This window comes from Serinus canaria, chromosome 3 (genome assembly GCF_022539315.1).
Source record: "Serinus canaria isolate serCan28SL12 chromosome 3, serCan2020, whole genome shotgun sequence".
In the NCBI taxonomy this organism is placed as follows: Eukaryota; Metazoa; Chordata; class Aves; order Passeriformes; family Fringillidae; genus Serinus; species Serinus canaria.
The window spans coordinates 74,119,938-74,141,965 of NC_066316.1; the positions used below are offsets into that span (position 1 = coordinate 74,119,938).

General features: G+C 37.8%; 1 protein-coding gene across 1 annotated transcript in view; it reads right to left on the reverse strand.

Annotated features, from left to right (window-relative positions):
• Positions 1 to 22,028, reverse strand: part of KLHL32 (kelch like family member 32) — a 95,052-nt gene that overhangs the window by 43,147 nt on the left and 29,877 nt on the right. Inside the window, exon 4 of the mRNA XM_009093408.4 lies at positions 19,355 to 19,453. Within this exon, the coding sequence (XP_009091656.1) occupies positions 19,355 to 19,453 (99 nt within the window). The remainder of the gene's footprint in view (positions 1 to 19,354; positions 19,454 to 22,028) is intronic.

Sequence of the window (22,028 nt, forward strand, 5' to 3'; positions counted from 1 at the left end):
AAATACAATTTATTCAGATTATCAAGACCCTGCTGTGCAAATCTACAGTCTGGGAGCACACTATGGAGATCAAACAATATTTACTTTATTCTGTTGGGTATAAAAGCTTTTAATGAATGCATAATTAAAACAGCAAAAGTATATACAGCTTTAGAATTCCACTGCCAAGCCGAGCCATTAATATCCAAAGTACCGTAACCAGTTGTAACTCCACCTGCTTCCTAGATTACAATACTGTTATAAATCAAGGTATTAAATGACTAGCCCTGCTGCTGTAGCAGGGAGGAGTTGCACAGTGACACCATTTCCCCCTTTTCTAAAAGGGGTTTAGCCTCTTTAAAGCAAAAAAACCACCAACCCCAAGTGTGAGGTCTCTGAGAGAGGGACATAGCTATTAAAAATCCTTAAGCAGCACAGGTCTTGACCCTACATCCTCCAGGTTCTCTGCCACATTAAATGCTATGAACCAGCTGCACCATTCAGAAAAAATCCTTGACAAAAAGCATAGCAAAGATGGACCCTAAATAGATAAGGGATAGTAACAAAATGAAAAATTGTAATGACAAAAAAAGGGATCAACACAATTTTAAGACAAAAGAAAACCAGTTCTGCTGGGTCTAGCTTTTCTTTGTATATCAAAGGTTTTAGTTCTGCAAAACCTCACACATTCACTTAAGAACTAACAGATCAGGCACACACTCAACAGCACAGCAACAGACACAAACATTTCATAATAAGCATAAGCACAAAAAGTATATTTTAGATCTTATTTGAAATTTGCCTCTGTTAAACACCAAAGTCATCCAGTTGAGCCACTAAAAGCTTTTTGCTGAAGCTTGGTCACAGTGGAACACCTGGCAGATTTTTTCAATGTACTAAACTGAATACTCTAATTATGAAATAAGTGCAGGCTGCAGATGTGTTTACAGACAAAGTAAAAGATGGGTTTAAGTGACTTGTTTTACACAATTAGTTTTTCTGATAGATCTCTGCTTTCTCACCACTTCCTGTGATTCTTGCTTTCATTTTCTCCTTTAAGCATGAAAAGTAAATTTGCATCCTTGCTGCTGTTTCAGAGTAGGTCTAGAGTTAAGTAAAAGACCAATAATATCGAAACATTTCAGACATATTATTTTTCCTTTACCCTATGAGAATTCATTTCCCTTCTCACTTATTGTTTCTCTATATCTGCTCAGCTTTCAGGTTTAATCCTGCTGGCTGGTGCTAGTGAGAATCCTCTTTGAAGGCACAGAGGAGGCCTGTGAGCTTCACGAGCACAGAGGAAAGACATGACATTCTCAGATTGCTCATGTGATGACACAAATGTGTGGTATTTAAAAAAAGAAAGTCAAGCATACCATATGTAAAACTAAAAAAAGAAAACATTTTCTAGAAACTCAGATTGATCTACATTATTAAATTGTACAAATATCTTCAACTGCCAATCCAATTAAATATTTTAGGTGACCCTGATTATATATAACTTTTATAATCTGCATACATAATTATGTGTATCATGGAAAGAAATAAAATAATGGAATATAAAGACTACACAGTTAAATTTTCATAGTGCTGGTGGAAGAACTACAGGTAAGGTTCTGCAGAGGTTTCAATAGCTGCCTTCCCTTGGTTGACAGATGTTGCTATAAGAATTTTAAAAATTATTTTAAGTGTCCCTGGCATAGGAACCCCCTAAATGAAAAGTTTCACATCTTACCAGCTACTCCTGGCAATATAACTGTAGCAATGTATTGTATTTAGCAAATAAAAGTACAGGAATGAAGGAACAGGGAGATCTCCTAACCCTTCACCTGGCACTTTTCTATCATTTCACACAGTAGAAACACAGAGCAAGGATTTGACAAGATTTATCAACATTTACCATTTTTGACAATTATGGGAGCTTGCCTTTTCTTCAAAAATGTTGTGAGGAATAACATTTCTCATGCACATTCATATATCCTTTACTCCAACAGAAATCACAGAATATAGTCTCTACAGATGATTTATCATTTTACATTTTCCCTAGCTCCTTGGAATTACTACAGTGTAAGAGGAAAGTTGAAAACTACTTGGGTAATGCATCAACAAGCAGTAATTTTTTATGGTAAGTGTTCTCAAGAAAAAAAAATAGGATTGTACGATATTATTACTTCCTTTTTTTTTTTCTTTGGTTACAGGCTCCTACTTAAGGCCATGTGAATACAGAAGTGGGAGTCTATTCTTCCACTATGCCACAAATTCATCAAAACATCTTCAGCATAAATTAAGAAAGATCCATCTTGTTCCCAACTAGTATTACAAGAAGCCTCAGCTGATTTTGAGACTCCACCTCTTAATTTCATTTAATTTACTCAAACAGTTTATATATATTTGTTTCTGTGCCAAAATTATCTTTTAGATTTAACAGCACAGTGTTTGCCTCTCTGCTCCCTCTCTCAATACTTACTCCCTTGATATAGTTACAGAAAACAATGATATTCCTCCTCAGCCCTCATTTTACTAGACTAAACAAGAAAAGGTCTTCTTATCTCCTCATGTACAGTAGGCCTTCCTGATCATCTTAGCTGACCTCTTCTATGCCTCTCATAGTTTTGATTTCACTTATTCTTCTGCATGGACAAACTCTTCCCAATACTCCTGACTTCTCAGCAGTACCTTGTAAAGTAGCATTAATACTTCCTCAGCTTTATAAATTAACTTGTATGAAAGTCCAGCTGCCTTTTTCTTGATGCCATCACATTCGTAACTCTTAGTCATCATATGATTTAATACATGACAAGTCTGTGAACTTGGTCCTCAGGTGAGACACAGAAACAGCCACTCTGGCAGGCAAGACAGAACTCATGCAACATATTACAAATGGGACTTATGATGCAACAGACTCTACTGAGGATTCTCAGAAACTATTTTTCAATCACTTCTTTAATTGCATTCTGTATTTGAGTAACAGATCTTGTTACTGTCCTGTTCCATACCAGTTACTGGGGGGGAAATTATTTCAATGATTTTTAAAGACTTGTTTCAAATTGTATCTGGATCAATGGGCTGAGGCCACAAAGGCCAAGTCCTGCACTTCGGCCACATCAACCCCATGCAGCACTACAGGCTGGGGGCTGCAAAACTGTGCATGGGAAAGGACCTGGAGGTGCTGGTCAACAGCAGCTGAACATGAGCCAGTGTGTGCCAAGGTGGCCAAGGAAGGTCAATGGCATCCTGGCCTGGATAAAGAACAGTATGATACTGTTATAAAGCATAATTAAGTATAGTGTGACCAGCAGGCTGGGGCAATGGTTGTCCCTCTGCACTCAGCACAGGTGAGGACACAGCTGGAGTGGCATGACCAGTTCTGGGCCCCTCACTTCAAGAAAGACATGAGGGGCTGGAGAGAGTCCAGAGAGGGGCAACAGAGCTGATGAAGGGTGCAGAGAGTGACTGATAGGAAGAGTGGTTGAGAGAGCTGGGGGTGCTTAGCCTGGGGAAAAGGAGGCTTGGGGGTGACTTTATCACTTTCTACAACTGAAAGGAGGGTGTAGCCAGGTGGGGGTTGGTCTCTTCTCCCAGTGACAGGAGAAGAAGAAATTTCCTCAAGCTGCAGCAGGAGAGGTTCAGGTTGGATACCTGGAAGATTTTTTTCATTGAAAGGGTGGTTAAGCATTGGAACCAGAGAAGTGGTGGAGTCACCTTCTGTGGAAGTGTTCAAGAAACAGCTGGACATGGCACTTAGTGCCATGGTTAACTGACATGGTGGTGTTTGGTCAAAGGTCAGACTCGATCTTGGAGGTATTTTCCAACCTTAATGATTTTATGATTTTATTCTGTGGAAGGTAGGTAAGTAAATCCTCCTTAATATACTGAAAACCAAAGTAAGTCTTAAATCAGTATTAGGTATGAAAACTTTTAGACGCTGAAAGTAGAAAAAGAAAAATTATTTCTAATTCAGAGTACATTAAAGTGCAATTTTTATTCTTAATTCATATCTCCATTATCAGCACGGAGGACAGAGGGAGACGAAAAAAAATTAAAATCAACATTCTTGATATAGCTGTTAATAGAGGTATTAGTGTACCTGACAGTTTCCCTTTCCAAAGCCTTTTTAAAAATAACTTGCTATTTTGCCAACATTTAATAAGTCAAGCTGAAGTTTTCCAGGTTCAAGATGAATCACTTGAAACCTCTTGAAAATGTCCCTAAAAGCATATTATACATTATTAAGAATGAGCCTGACAGGAAAAGACCATTGCTCTTCCATATTAAAAATATTCAGAATGGAAATAGATCATAGGAGTTGCCATCCCTGTGAACAACTTCCACTGACACCCCGCATTAAGCCTCTAGAAAAATAATTTGGATATGCTCAGCAACACCTTGTTTGAACTTTTCAGTCCAAAATCTCATCACATTTTAGCTGCACTGCCCATAATCTATTCCACAGCTAAGCAAGATTATGTCTGCTTCATTGTGCACTGAGCCTAACCACAATAACAAAACCCAAATGCCTAAAGTCTGTTTTTATTGTGCTGCTTGGGATCCGCTTTGGAGACCCAGCAGATCAGAAAAAGACACTGTCCCTTTCAGATGCAGAAGTGTGAATAAAACCCAGACCAAAGAACATGAGAGCAGATCCAGACCCCAGGGATTACAAGAGGCACACAGTACTGGAATATAGCAGGAGATTTAGAACTGCAATTCCAAGAAGACATGGCTTCTCGAGGAGGCTGAGGGACTGTTCTTCCAGCTACTCTGCATATATGTAAGTGAAAAGTGATGAAGACTGATAAAAAGCATCATCGTCACTAACTAAAAAAAGGAAGGCAACATTCATGACTGAAGACATTACACTAAATAACAGGGAGCATATTTAAAATTATCCATATACTAATGTTAACTCTCCAGGTATAAATAAGAATATGGATGTTTATGTGCAAAGAATATATAATATGATTCAAACAATGCTTTCATAATGCTTTTATGGTATTTTATTTCTGGAACATTTCATTGATGTATACATGTGCTCTGTATTAAGCCCGGCAAGGAGCCACTTTTCTTAAAAACATGTTTCAGGAAACAGCCTGCCACCAAATGCTTAAGGATTACAAAGCTAACAGACATACCTACTAAGAATTGAGAATTGGAAAAGGGTAGCTCTAGTGAGCTGGTCATCTAACAATATCAGAGAATTAAACAAATTGCCTAAAATATGTGGAATAACAGGTTATTTAACACAGATCAATTCAAGTCTCAGAAATGTTTGCAAAAGAACCCAAAGCAACAAAACTTCCTTAGAATTTTAAGGCAGTATTTGATACTTCATCTGCTGAAACACTGAATCCGGTGCAGGATAACTCAATAATGAATATAATTTTGATAGACAAAAGTCCTCAAGGAATCTATTTTGATCCAATACTGTTTACAGCATAATTGAAGTGGAGAATGGTAAGTTTGGTCTGCAGAGTCTGCAGAAGACTCTGCAAGGACAGCGTGAGTATTGTCAGCCTATCTGGGAACCAGCAACATAATATAGAAATTATACCAGGCTCTATTTGGAACAACACTGACAAACCATCAGGAGGCACTAAGAAGCAGTCTAATAAATAGTTGTCAGAACAGTGCTGTGGAAGAAAGGAGAAGGAAAAAAGCTCATGTCATAAAATGCACACCCAGTGCTGCACAATAAAAGAAACAAGCCCTCTTGCTTGTTCAATACTACATTTTAAATCTAATCTTAAATTATTGGTCCCAGTTCTGAAGTCTAAATTTTAAGGCTACTTAAAGACTACAGGTTGCAAAACCAACCTTGCAAGATTTCAGGTGCTCAACTTAACTTTTTTAAAGAAAGACTCCTGGGGGATTTAATCTTGAGCAAAGATATTTATAACATGGAGAGAATATATGAAAGGAAAAATAGCTCTAAATAAATTTTCAGAAAATAGTTTCTGGTGCATGAATGTAGGATCAGAGCTGCCCTGGACAAGGAACTAGAAAGTACAGGACTGTTTGCATTGGCTTCATGGGATTATGCACATTTTGCAGCTCTGCATTAAAAAAAAAAAATTACTGCAATAAAACTAGGTTTTTTTGACAACTGTCTGTACAGGTAAAGAAGGAAATATTTGTGCAGTTGGACTGCTGGGGTTATAATGGTTTCTCATTCCTCTCAAAAGCACGAGACTTGTTGCAGCTGCAGGAAGATATGAGAGTACTCAGCAGTTAAAAGAACCTGATTGTAAGTATGTGAATGATAAAAAGGCAACATTTCCATTTTATTTGGAAAACTGTTATTTGTTCAGGTATCTCTGTGCTCCTGCAATTTCTGACCTCAGCTCAAAAATCACTAAGAATTTTATTTTTGTTGCTCATAGCACTAAACCAAGGCAAATTTTCATTTTACAGAGGAAAAAAGGAGAAGCAGAAGAATAACTTAAAAAGATTTCCCATGATGCAGAATATACAAAGAAGAGAACTTCAAATGCCTGGAACCCACTCCAGTGCTCTAGTAGCTAGATAATTCCTGCCTTCACCAACTTTAACAGAATTTTAACTTACATATTCAATATATTAGTAAAATGTCTTATGTATTGTATAGGCATTATACTCCAGCAAAAAAAAAAACAACTCTCTTTCCCCATATTTATGCAGTGAAAAGAATATCTCTTTTTCCCACAACCAGGAGCTGTGTTAATAGTAGGTTTACAATGTATTATTCAGAACAGATTTCAGGAGATACGCAGCATTAGAAGGGATAGTGGTGGGACAGAAACAGACGAAAAATTTGGATGAACCACTGAATTAAAAAAAAAATCTGGGCATGTGAAGATCAAGAGGAGGTTGCTTGTCTTGCACAGAATCACAGCAGGAAGTAGGTTGGAAAAGACCTTTGAGGTCATCAAGCCCAACCTGTGAACTAATACCACTCTGTCAACTAGATCAAGGCACTAAGTGCCATATCCAGTCTTTTTTAAACACTTCCAGGGAGAGGGACTCCACCATCACCCTGGGCAGCACATTCCAACAGCAAATCTCTCTTCCTATGAAGCACTGTTTCCTAATGTCCTGTCTAAACTTCCTCTGGCACAATTAAGACTGTGTCCTCTTGTCCTGTTGCTGGTTGCCTGTGAGCAGAGATGGACGCCCAGCAGGCTACAAGCTCCTTTCAGGGAGCTGTAGAGTGTGATAAGGTCTCCCCTGAGCCTCCAAGCCAAGCACATTTTAAGCATTATTGCCTAGGGATTTACCCATCATTTTTTTAGTCAGAAATTATTTTAAATCTGACTTTCAAAAGTAGAAAACCTGGAAAGGGTGAAGTCCAAATGTAAAAACTGGGCCTTAACTCAACATTCAGTTTGGTTTCCTCCATCTGACCTTCAGTAGTGCTAAACATGTCACAAGTCCTCCCAAAACTAATACATGTGAGGGTGCCAAGCACCAGCAGGAATGCATGAGCCTTCAAAGATCATGACGACTCTGGTCCATTTGTTTCTAGCAGTTCTTACCAAGAATAAAAAATAATTCAATCCCTCACTTAAAAATCTCAAACAGCTTATAGTCAGAATCTCTTGTTTAGCATAATGCCTTTTTTTTTCCCAGAGAAGAACATTTAATCAATAGACCATATATTTAACACAACCAAATGACAAAATTCTCCCTGACTTCAACATTTCACCTTAAACACACCACCTTTATAAGCTGAACAACTCATTGTAGGCTCAGTTTCTAAGTGTTCACAACTACAGACAAGTGCCAGGACTTCAATCCTGTAGAGTTTTAAAGCCACCTCTCCAGCATTTCCCTTTGAACAGAATAGAATCAAGCAAAGCAATGCTCTGTGGAGAAGGACCTGGCAGTCCTGGTGGTCTGTAAACTGTCCATGAACCAGCAGCGTGTCCCAGCGGCCAAAAAGGCCAACGGTGTCCTGGGGTGCTTTAGGAAGATCACTGCAGGTCAAGGGAGGTGATCCTGCCCCTCTACTCTGCCCTGGTGGAGCCACATCTGGAGAGCTGTGTCTAACCTTGGGCTCCACAGAAAGAGAGAGACATGGAACTCCTGGAGCAGGTCCAGCAAAGGGCTACCAAGATTTTTAAGGGACTGAAGCATCTCTGTTATGAGGAAAGACTGAGGGAACTGGGCCTGTTCAGCCTCAAGGAGAGATGACTGAGAGAGGACTTCAACAATATATCTGAAGGGATAGTGCCAAGAGAAGGGATAGTGCCAAGAGAATGGAGCCAGGCTCTTCCTCGTGGTGCCAATCAATAGGACAAGAGGCAAAAGACACCAACTGATACACAGGAAGTTCCACCTGAATGTGAGGAAAAATCACTGTGCAGGTGACTGAGCACCAGAACAGGTTGCTCAGAAAGGTTGTGGAGTCCCCATCACTGGAAATATTTGAGAACTGTCTGCACACAATGCTGTGCCCTGTGTTGCAGGATGACCCAGCCTGAGCAGGAAGGTTGGACCAGACAAGCCACCACGTTACCTTCCAACCTGACCCATTCTGTAACACTCTTTCACAGAACCTTGGAAGGGCATTTAAAAATGAGACACAGCTGAGTTGCTTCAAAAAAAATGTACTTCTGCAGAAAAGTCATTGCTTTAAAAAAAAAATTACTACAGCTTATCGAAGAAGTTTTCAGCCAATGATTGTTTCATGCAATGTTATAAAAGTTGGTCCTTTTCAAATAAAAATTTCAATGAGAAATGTTGCTAAAACATTCAAATTTCAAAGATTTCAACCACACTTATAAGCTAAACCCTACCAATAGCTTATAAAAGGTTACAAATGCTTAATACTGTTTGTTTTCCTTTCACCTCAAAATATTCACACATTGATCATTTTTGCTACTTGCTTTGCTCCTTTTCAAGAAATTTTTTGACCTGTTCAAATTTTGGCCCAGGGCTGAATGGTGCTATGTGAGTCCAGAACCTGATTAGGAATACATGGAAGTTAAGACTCACAATAGTACCTAGGAAAGTCAAATAATTTCAAGTGTTTGGTTACAGTAAACTTTCAATAGCAGTCTCAGGGGTCTTGGACATCACCATTGCATACGTGTACTTCCTACATACTTCAGTTCCCCATGAAGATGGTAATGCTGCAAATGTGAGTAGAAATACTGAGAGGCAGGCAAACCCAAATTCAAACACATATAAACACTGATTTTGGGGCATGGTGTATGACAGTAGGCCTGTCCCCCTGGTGTTTTTCATGTCCACATGCCACCTCAAGTCAGTTGGATTTCCAATCCTAGTGACCGCTGGCAGCTGAACATACCTGAGGTTACTACAATACTTTCCCATGATAATCAGATGTGCTGAGATGCTACAGCAACTCAAGGCCCTTTACTTACATAATTAGAATAGACAGTGCTTCCAATCAACAAGGAGAAAACATTCCACAGGAAGGAAAAAGGAAGAAAGAATTAACAAGGAGAAAGAATTCTATGTGTTACCAGTTCAGTTCCTACTGAACTGTAAATAAAAGTCCTGGTTTAAGATCTAATGCTGCTTATACAGCTAGACACACTCTATGACACAAATCACAAATTCCATAAAACTGTTTAAACAGATGGGAAATTTAGCAAAAAATTCCTCCAAATTAATAAACAGATGTTTAGAATATTTTACACAAGAAAACAGGTGAATGAAGTTACAGGCATTTCTCATGTTTTTCATGTTTGAAATAACACACTCACAGGACATTACTGATGCTCAATAAAGTTGATGCCACTAATCTTTAAGCATGGATTTTTAATTTTTAGAATTAGTGAGAAGAATGAAGACAATTTATAACTTCTAAAGCTCTGATCACATACTAGCTGAAGATTCAGTAAGTCATTATAGCATGTATACATTTATATTCATTCTGGTTTCAAGGCCTATTCAATACCTTTGACAGGAAGGGTGTCTATTCTAAATGGAGTTAGTCTGCATCACTAATCTAATGCAAAATACAAATTCTACTCATGCAGTTGTGCAAACAAAATACCATAAACGATGGAATGTGCTGAAATGCTGTTTCATTTACTGCTGCTACAAGATCTACTGGAAAACATCAACAGCCTTATATGGAACTTGGTTGGAACAACAACAACCTTATATGGAACTGCATGGTCTCCCATAAACACAAATGGTTTAACAGTATTTAACAGTAATAAAGAAGAGATAATAATCTGGAATACTTCAATTTCTAAAGCTCCCTCATACATAACGTGGGCTTAGGGTATTTTCCTTACAAATCTTTCTTCTTAACTAGCACAATTAGTTGAGTATGTTGTAAGCAGTTCAGATAGATGGATCACACAGTAACAATTAAGCCATCAGAAAAACATAAAAAATGGTGGGGCAGGGTATCAACTGCTAAATACATAGTATAATACAAGTCCAGTATATATCCATAGTACAATACAAATCCAGATTTCTTATGCCTTTAATGAGAGATAGTCTACAAAAAAGACTAAAATGCAAATACTGCATAACTGGAGAATGTATCAACTTGGATCTTCATTACTTCAGTCCTTCTTCACCATTAAATAAACAAGGTTTTGAAAGTCTCTTCTATTAAACTGACTGAAAAATTAAAATTAAATTGACAAGGTCTTTTTGACATCTCTTAAAGACAGAGCAGACTGAATCATTCACTATTTTCCTTAGCCTAATGTTTCAGGTGCTAAGCTACCTCCTAAAATTCCATCTAATAATAAATTTTCTCATTCATTTTCTTAAGAAAGGTTTTGCTATTGCATTTAGAATTTGAAAGTGACTCCCATGAAAATAATAATAGTGTATCTAAAAACAGAGTAGAGAAGAGGTAAAAGACAATTACTTCATAATGAAGAATGAAAAATATCAGTTCAGTTTTGGGTAAGCTAGTCTAGAGGAAAGAAAAGATGAACAATTAGCCCTCTACCACAGCAATACTTCTGAGATAAAATCAGATTGTAACTCACTTCAAGCCCAATGTTCTCTTCGGGTTCACAGGTTACAAATGATTTATAGTCACCATTTCATACTTAGCATTCTGACTTTTCCCATATTGTAAATACTTTATAATCAAAGGATTTTCTGGTTTCAGAGATCCCTTCACTAAAATGGCTTAATACAACTCAAGGTGCTTTAGATGAAAACAAATTTAAGTAAAATTTTTCTCTGTTTCTTTCCAGGAGGTAAAACATCCCTCTCCATGTCTGGTGCCTATATTCCTCTTCTTTCACATTAGAGCTGTAAGTCTCCTCTTTCAGGTCACGTCTTCCACATAAAAGTGCTAAACTAATGCCGCTTAATGACAAATTAATGTCCATGAATAAAAAATACACCTCTAATAGCATAGAGTAATTTGCCATTACAATATCATCATTGGACATGCCCCTGGTTTAATACGATGTATTTAATTCATAACTTAATGAGTGATATATAAAAAGAGAGAGATGAACCCTGCAATTACATTTATGTGAGTCTGTCACCTTATTTGTAAAACCTTAGAGTCATTTACATTCAAATTAGAACAAATGAGTGATTTCACAAAGTGCAGTGATAAATGACCATTGCTGCACAAGACAGAACTGTATTTCCTGTGAAAACATTAACAGTTTCCTATTATTTGTTAAAAATTACAATGCATATTGCCCAGTGTTGTGTGAATAATGACTTTTTTACTGATTAGGTCAGAAGACTAATACGGAGTAAAAATAAATAATTTTTCTTTTCATTTTTTCTGATTTTAGCTTGAATTTCTCTGCTGAAACTGTTATGGACTCACACTGCCACCTGCTGCCCAGGCCCGGGTAGGAAGGGCCCCGACTGCCTCATTTCACGTCCAGTTCAGCCATTCTGGGTGTCATTTCTTACAATAAAGAAAATTTTCCTCCAGACCTCTAAGGGGACATGTTGCTGAGAACACAAGCAGATGAAGATAGCTGCACCACCCAGTTACAAATACTTCCATTCTGGAAGTGCATCCAAACTGCCTCCACTTGTAAGGAGAATTTAAAGTGAAATACACTGGGGACAGGGAGGGACAGGGAGAATATAAAACATTAGTATCGATCAGATGGCAATAAAACCGAAGAAGAATTTTGTACACTAAGCATTCTGGCATTCATCAGGCCCTGTTTACATATTTATAAAAATTCTGCTTCTGGAATCTTTCCAGTAATCTTTCAGGGAATGACGGACAGAAAGGTCATTTAAAGAGTCCACACTGGCTAGAATGACGACATCAGAAGGGCAGGGAGGGAAACGGTGAAGCAATACAGTTTCCCTGCTCCCATTTCAAACACACACCAAAGCTTCTCTCCCTTCCTGGCAGAACCTGCAAAGAGATGGCAGATACAGCACTAACTGTCTCTTCCCAACTTGTGACCTCTCCTGTAACTTTGCTGCAGAGGACTGGCAATGTGTATCCATACAACTACCTAGACAGCTTGGGAGCTTTGATCTCACCAGCAACAGCTAACCTAGATCCTGCAGCATCATTTTTTTACACATCCATCATCAGTTTCAATTCACACTGCAGATAAATAGCAGCAAGTGGATTACAGTAAGAATGGGATTCCAAGTGACTGGGTATTGCCACTTTGGTATATTTTCACTTTCCTCACTGATACTAATTGAAAAATGGAAAAAAAACACCATCATTTTTTTCCTGAGTCCCATTTTAAGTTGGAATCCTCACTAGTGCAACCACATTTCATATATATGGATTATTATCTCTGTAATTTATCCGTATATTAAAGAGATAACAGAAAAAAATTCCCCAAGTTATTCTGAGTTTTGTCCAAGAACTGTTCTAATGACTATCAATAGCTCAATGACAACAGCTGACAAGACTTGCTCCTTCAAAAAATAGCAGGCTAGCACAGCAACAACTGGTTGCGTAACACTTATAAACAGGAAAATGTAAGACATTATTTTTGTCTACTTTGTATTCTTAGCATGGGAAGGTTACTTCACCACAGGATAAAGTTGGTAGACTTAAGCTTGCTGGTGGTGACTAATTCTGGGGGATTGAGGGGAGTGTGCAGAGTGTGCATGCATGTACTTAGATTAAAAAACTCAGCGTTAGTTAAAAAAAGCAAGCCTCGGTTGCTAGATGACCTTTAGATTTTCTTTCTAGCAGTTTAATTCGCTCTATATGAAAAACCCAGGAGCTAAAATCCCAACTGATCTGGGGCTTCTAGCAATACAAAGGTGATGCTCTCAATCTCTGGTGTAGGAATTAATTCATCTCTGAAGGAGTTTATCTTAGTGAAAGTTGGGATTGTCATTGGCACCGTTCCAAATGGAGAAGTTGGGTTTCAGAAAAATAAATAGCATTGAAGCTCTGGCTTACCCACATACATAAACCATGCACGCTCCGTTTAATCCACACACAAATTCATTTGTAGCCTCTTCCATTTAAAATCAGTAGCATATTTCAATCTACAACACATTCAGATAGTTTAAAATTACAAGAAGAAAATATTTAGATCATTAGGAATTTGTAAACCAGGAAAAAAAATTGTTCTTTAAGCCTAAATTGACCATTAGAGTAGAAGGTTAAAAACCAAATGCCCCTACCCAAGACAATTTGCCTGCTTCAATTATTACCATGAATTATTCCAGAAGGATTTGTCAGTTGATTAACCTTATGTTTGTATCCCAGATCTGATCCTCCTTACTGTCTGTTTTTATATACAAGAATCCAGAGCAGGACAGAGGCAGTTCCAAGAAAACTCCAGTTGACTGCTGTTGTACAGTGCTGTGCCCAAGCTTATTTTAGTCACTCCCCTAAAACGTTGGGTTTTTTTTATCTTAAATTAGCTGTCTTCAAAGATGGCATGACTGACATCAGTAGTAAGCAAGCAGAGTTCCATTTAATGTAATGAAGCTTCTAAAAAGTAATCTGGTACATTTACCGGATTTACCATTTACTTAGCAGGGAACCTAATGGACTTAACACTAACAGGAGAATTGGCATCAAAGCTTCAAGTTGACTTGACACAAAAACCATTTAGGAACCCAAGAAGAATTTTTACAAGTCAGAATAACTTCTGTGGCAATCAGGATCATCACTGCTCATGTCTACTATACCTGCTCCTCCTAGAACTATGAGAATAAGAAATAATTTCCAGAATTAAGTACAAGGACTTAAGTCACTTCAAATAAGTCTGTACTGAAACTATGCCACTGACCAATCAATATACACAACATAAATTATATCCCCAACTCTGTCCAGTGTGTAAACTTAATTTGTTCTTCACAAAAGGTGCCTAATCTGGCAGGAGAACATTAATCTAAATGCAATCTAACAGTCATGCCATATCCTGCGTCTCAGAAATGAGTCTAAGCTTTGCTTGGGACTGCTCTGCAACTTCTAAACTCTTCACCCACAATTATCATACCTTGACTGTAATTCAGGATGTACCTAGAACTCCACTGAAAAAAAAATTGTACTTCAGAATAGACATAAAAATCACTTAGCTTTGAGATTTCAATTATGGGCAGTTCAATATCCCAGATCCCTGAATACCAGTGGAAATCAACCTCTGCTTTAAAAACCAATTACTACCCACACAATACTGAGCTGTTGTTGATCAGTAGAAGGAAATTCCATTAAAAACTTATATTCTCAATAGCATTCCCTCCTTATCAAGACTCTTTGATTGTTGAAATAATTTGCAGATTGTGGCTCTCTGGTACTGAATACACAAACAGTTGAGGAAAAAGACAAAATTTCTTAGATCTACAACCAGTTATGTAACTCAGACAGACTCATGAAACAAACATTTTTATGTTCTGAATAAATGTTTTAACACATTTATTCTCTTGCATAAGAATAAAGTTGTCATGTATCCTTCAGAAAAACATTCACAAGCTTTAAAGTGCAAAATAGGTCATCACAAACACATTACCTAATACCATGTTCTCTACATTCCATTTAAAAAGTCCCTTTTCAGATGGCCACCACATTTAATGCCTTTAACTACTTATCTCTTGCTTTTTCCCATATCACGTGACAAATATGGCCCACTTTTAAAAGGCAAAGGAGATATTTAGACAACCCATTGCTGTTATATTTCAAAGTTTGCCTATTGGCTGCAGCTCTCTGCATTAGCCTCCTTTAAAAAAACCTCAGCCAAAACTGACAACCAGCCTGAGCTGGAGGAGGAACTTGGGAAACAAGAACCTAAGAGAATTGGATGTGCAGGCTGCAAGTAAATGCTGTGTGAGTGCTCACAGACCTTAGGGCCACTGAAGGCACACAAAGTTCAAGTCCTTAGCTCTCCCACACCTCTGCAGCAGCTAAGAAAAGCTGATTGCCTTACTGTTTGTTCAGCCCGAGACAGATGTGTGCTCTTACAAGCCTTGTTTCAGTGTCTAATGTACCTGAGAATTATGCAGATGACATGAGAGATTCATGAATATGTATGTATATCAAATAAAATACATCAGCATGCTTCAAAAGAGTCCCCTTCTACAAATGAAGCTAGAAACAAAATCCCAAACAGGAGAGGTTGAGGAATAATCAAAATTCGAGGTATGACAATGCTGATATGGGGGGAGAAGTCTGCACGACACAAAGCTGGAATTAAGACCAAAAGTTAAGGAATACTTGGGCAATTCTGTGGTTTGCAAATAAAGAAAATACGATTTACCACAGTTTTAAAATGAAAACTAGTAAATTATCAAACTAGAATGAGCATGAGTTTTCAAATGAAAATACAAAATGCAGAACATTTGATAATGAGAAGTTTATAGATGATAAAATGCATTTAATAAACTAGCAGTGTTGTCAGAAACCTCCACTGCATTGCCTAACTGAGGGTAGGGAGAAAGTGTTCCTCTCCTTTTTCCTGTCTTTCCTTTGATTTAGAACTCTTATAAAAAATTGCCATAAATGCAATTTAAACAAAATTTTAAAGGTTTTTTTTATTCATTAAAAAATTAAAGTTCTCTAAGCTGTTTAGTCTATAAAAAGGAGGATCTGTCATCGTCAAAATAACATTTTGTTTATTCTGAGACAACCAAGAGAAAATTCCTTAAAGGCCAGCCAATATAAAAGTCAGCATTGGCTAGAAAATCTGTCCCCAGTGAACCAGAAATAATTCTTGACAATCAGACACTTGAGCAACCATCTTAGATGAATCAGATCATTACAGTATTCTTTGGAACCTCATAGACTACCAATGTGCCTTGAAACAGACACATGAACAGGCAATGCCAATTGCATTTGTAGCCAAAAAACCCATCCTTATTGAAATGCATGGTATTATTACAGGTCCCAGATAAAAGTATCAAAAAGAGAGGAAAGTGTTCAAGACAGTTCCAATGAACTGTCAGGCTGCAACATCTAGAGAAGAGCTGGAACAAGTGCTAACAATAAGAGCAGCACTCATACAGGAAAAGCTTGGTCTAATCAAAACAGTTAGAGACAATCCTAACCAGTTAAAACTCTGTGTCATCATTACACAACAATAAATGACAGCCAGATCCCACACACTGTATTTCCTGAATTCAGGCTAAACTAAGCTAAGTTCATGATATCTGAACAATTCAAAACAGCATGAAAGAAATTCAGCACCAGTGTAAATGAAGAACTCTGGCACACTCATTCATCATCTGTATCACAGCATGTGGGGTGACAAGACACCCCAGTTACCAACTGCAGACAGGATAAGTGGTTTTAAGGAAGCCTTCTTTACCTACTTGGATTTTATTTGCAGATAGTACTAAAATAAAGCAAGAGCTATTTTTTAAAGTCACACTGTAATATGTAGAACATAAACAAATACTTGATTTAATTAGCTGGGACCTGAAAGATATCACAGTTTAAACGTGCAATACCTCGTTGACCTCTGCTAAAAAGACTTGTAGCCACGACTCAAGGCTGATTACTTGCATGGACTGCAACCATACAAAACAAACACGACAGGTAAACTCTTACTGGGATCTATTCAGACTGCAGATCTGTCTACATGTGTGCCTTGCTGACGTGAACTTGTCAAAAAAAACTGCAAAAAGAGTAAAACACAGCCTAAATCCCAACATGATATCATCTACAGCCACCTCACAGAGGTGCATGTAGATTCCAAACCTTTATGATGAGAAGCTGATTCAAAAATAGGTTACAGAACTTGCACTGCTCTCTGTCTTCCAATACATACTCTTCTCTTTTTTCCCCCTTCATCCACTACTTTATTCCCTACCCCCACTACTGTAAATCTGGACACTGGGTCCCACTTCCTCTTAATTTTTAGCACAGTGTAAAAATTGTCCTACCCTGGCACACTATTCAAGGCACAACAGTGCTTTTCCACACCTTTCCCACATCCTACAGCAACTACAGACCACAAAGCTGTGGTTTCTATGACTCATGAAAGACACAGTAAGTTGTAGAAATAGAAAAAAACATGCAAATAAACATATTCATGAGACAAAATGCATCAAAAGACACGAGATCAACAGGGAAAGCATTAGCAGGAGAGGAATTAAAATGCCTCTGATTCTTTTGCAAGTTGTTTTGTGGTTGGACTTCATCTTAAAGGGCTTTTCCAACCCAAAGGTTTCTCTGTCATGTCCAAAAAATTTTTACTGCTCTGTTAACTACAGAGTCATTTGAAGGGCATATTCACTAACTCCAAAGTGTTGGGTTTTTTTGTGGGGCTAGCGTGATTTTGGGGTTGATTTGTTTTTTTAATTAATTAGCAATCTATTTCTAAATAATTGACTGTAGCTTGCACATTAAGGACGAGATTCAAAGCACTGCTAACTCTCTAGTTGTCTGTCTTTCCCCTGGAATGGCATCAGGATTAAAAGTATTAAGATAGTGCTAAGAGAAGAGCTACAAATACCAGAGGCTACTCAACACAGGTAATAGAAAAGAAATTTTAGTTTAGCCTGAACAGAAAAAGTTAGCACAAGGGTTTATGTTGAGTATATAACTACATCCTCTCACATCCCTACTTGATGAGCACAACAACCTCTTTCCTACTCTTTAATATTTTCTGTAGCTTCTTTGCTGTAATAGTCTCTTTAGTTCAATTTCTGACAAAGTAAGAGCCACATGAGCATCAGAGACATACTCACACTGAATGGTTTATTTGAGGACCATTCAATACATTGTATATGACTACCAGTGTTAGATTTGTATCTTTCTCATTACAGTAACCCCTTCCCATGCCTGCCCAACAATAAGTAGGTCAAATGGTTTTGTGGCTTGCTTGGTATCTCACAGTTCTTATTTCTCAAACCAACAATCCTTCCCATCACAATCAATGTCTGTTTTCTCAGAAAAATTAAATCCCTTCCTACATTCCTGAAAAAACCCAAAAAACAAAACCAATTGCAGGCCTCTGTCAGCTCCTTTAACTTTCTGATCAATTTATAATGCACAAATTAATACCAACTTATAATCTGAATATACATTTTGAAGGGTTTCCTAAGGTTAACACTCAAAGAACAGATTCTTTCCCTGTAAGACACAAAACCATCAAGCACATCCTGAAGATCTTAACATGAGATGCTGCCTGCCCCTGGTGCTCAGCAGCTCAGCGTGCTGCCAAGCACACTCCCACTGTTCAAAGGCAGTTACACTGTTGGAAGGCAAGTGCACACTGAGAGCACTGTGCTGATGTGCATCTCCATGCCCAAGTGCTGCCCAGGTGCAGTTAACACATCCCATTTCAGAAACAGTGATGAAAAGTTACTGAGAGGGGCAAACAGTTCTGTAGAACTGCTATTGCCATTTTATTTTAGAAGGTTTTTCACAAATACCCATCAAAGCTGTGTTCTTGCTGCCATCATAAGCTATTTCCTATACAAGCCAAGCAGAAAAAACAAATCTTTACCACAACTCAATTTTTTTGTTTGATAAAGGCATTGTCATTATAGGCATAAGGCTCATTGAGAAGAAGGTACCATTAAAATATTCCTATTTTATTAAACAGGAATATAAAATATCCCTATTCCTTCAGTGAGAGGTTGTAGTGCCCTGGAATACTTGTCAATATTCTGTTGTGAATTACACATCTGAATTTGTCGCAACAATCATGATCCTAATAGGGAAATATCTTCACATTTGGTACACAGAAGGAGAAGAAAGAAAATTCCCTGGTAAAAGGGGGAATCAAACTCCCATGTGCTGATATTAATTAGTGGACTCCTGTTGTTTTCAGGAATGAAATGGACCAAATGGATGGAAGGGTAAAGCATCGACTATAAACTGATACCCAAATTACACCCAAAATGTAGATCTCCTGAAATCCAGTTTTTGCCATTTAGATTACACCAGGTATTGTACTAATAGTCTCCTACTAAAATTAGGCTTGAAACAAAAGTGTGCCAAACAGAAACAGCTGATCAGGCCAAAAAGCCTCACCTCAATGAGATAGTGAGAACATAAACTGAGAAGCTCCAGCAGCTGCAAATGACTCCCAGCTGCTAGGACGTCCTGTATCACCCCTGGTTCCAAGAGGATCTGTAAAGAAGAAAATGGAAGGTTTGTCATCTGGAAGATGTACTTAGAGTACTTGTAGAGCATATTAAAGGCCTTTGTTATTTCAGATATTTAAGTCAGTATAAAGAACAGAATACAATTAAGCATATAGGGAAGACTTTACAGAATAGGGACAGATTTTCTGAAGTTCACCTGAATTTCCCAAAGGATTTTTAAACTTTTTTTTGTTATTTTCTTTTTCCTGTGAGAATCCCTAAGTCACAATACCCCCTAAATCCTTTGAAACTAAACGTGTGCTGTTTAAGAAGGAGACTTTTCAAAGTAACAGAACCTCCTTTTGTTATCTGTATACTTAGATCCCTCCACATACACTGATGAATCAGGCCAACAGAATTGACTCAGAAGTCTCCACTAATAATATTATTCATGCATGTAAAACATATACAGACTGGGAACACCCTGCCTATTCTGCATGGTGCCACTTTATAATTTTCCTAACCACTGTCTTCATTTTAGAGAGCAGGGCTCTGAAAGCACAATGAGCATGTTGCTGGGGAAGTGCCAGAAAGGGCTTGGAAACCAAGACTGATTATTCAGCTACTTGCTCACATGAAACTCCTACTCATTTCAATTAAAATCATGTACAGGCAGTGGTAAGGATAATTGGGCCACAGCTCATAGACCGCTGTCTTGGGGTCAGCTTGTTAGAGCATCCCTTTTGGGACACAAAAATGTCTTTGGGAATACAGACACTGGTCAACTTCTTATTAGCAATCAGACTACAAACTATCTAGACTAAACTCTTTTAAGTAGCACAACATCAAAAAAAAAAATCAGAAATGCATGAGAAAAATTAAATTTTCAAAGCTGCTTGATTTATTCAATTTTATCCTTGTACTTCCCCTGGCAACTTTGCTTTCACACCACATGAGGTCAGTCTCTCACTGCTCCACAGGGAAGTAGAGCTTGCTTTCAGAGTCTTTTCTTCCTGCTCACACAATTCAGTTTTAACTCATAGAATCACTTGTATACCTCAAGTGCAGCGGAATAAGGAAAATGGAAAACAAAAGGAAAGACACTCAACTGCATCTTTTGTAGTTTACCTATTTTTGAGGAAAATGAAAAAAAAGTGTATGCATTTCTTCAAGCAAAACCACAACATCTCCAACATAATGGATGTATTAGGAGGAGGAGAGAAGGCAGTTGATCCTTGCTTATATCAAGAACTCATTTACATTGAGTTCTGGCAGTATGAAAACCTTAATGCTTCTGCAAGTCACTACATTTATTATTATAGGTTTTAAGTGAACATTATATATCATTTACATACTATATAAAACGTGAAGGTTCTTTATCTAGCCAGAAATCCACGTAAGGATCCTACTGTAAATGAGAAGCAGGCCCAGCAGAATCCAGGTTTTTGGCTGGTGCTACTGAGGTTGCTATGAATGATGAGAGGCATTTAAACAGAAAGTTAGGATGGATTTCAGTAACAAAAATATCTCCAACACACACAGATATTAAAAACAAACAAAAAATAAAAGCATGTCGCTCTCAAGTATTTTCAAGTGAGAACTCAAGGTCAGACTAAACAAACTGGTAAAGACCCTGCAGTGTTTTTTGTTCAGACATGATTGACACTGAGGAAGCTGCCATCCTATGGCACATTACTTACTAAGTGTCAGCCAGAGAACCAGAACCCTAAGCAGATCAGTACCTTGTAGGCATAGACAAACTATACCTAACTGTGATAATATTAATATATTTTAAAGCTACAGCAATCCATTTACAAATAATACTAGTAGCATTCTGAGATAAGAAGTAGGACAAAAGGCAAAGAGGGTGGCTGGCTACTGTCTAGAGATGATTTGCACAAAGCCATCAACAAAAGTTCATTTCAAAATGGCAGATGTATTTCTTACATGTTGTTCCATTTTTACAGCCCTCCTTTACCATGCAAGCAATTTTCTGCTGAGAAAACAGAATCACTTTTGTGCTTCCCAAGATAAGGGAGGAAAGTCTAGATTATCTTTTACAAAACTTTGCTTTAAAGTGAACTATATGAACTTTTATTCAACATTCATTTGGATATAGGCAAAAAATACTGTTTCATTTATGCTAAATGTTCACCATTGGGAAACTGCATGCTGGTAAAATCCACAAAGAAAAGAAAATGATAAGTAAAGAAGGAAGAAAATATTGCAAGCCTTCCTTCTGCTGAAACTGGGGTAATTCACAATTATTCCACACCTTTGAGCTGTTATGCACAAAAGAAATTGCTTGGGTTTTTTTCATTACCAGCACAGGTGTTTATACAGGCCTTCCAGCTAAATATTAACAGTAAATGCACATAAATACCATCAAATGCACACCACAGTGACCGACTCTCCTCTGCTTGTCTAACTCCCAAAACAGTAGATCTGAGGTCTACAGAATGATGCCTATTGCAAATTAAGGAGAGTGAAAATAAGGTCTTCTTTAGATTCACAACTTCAAAATTCATCATAAATTTGAGTGGGAAAAAAGAGAGAGAAGCTTAATCATCCTGTAATCCATCCTCAACCCAAGCATTATGAGGCATAATTGCTGGGGCAGA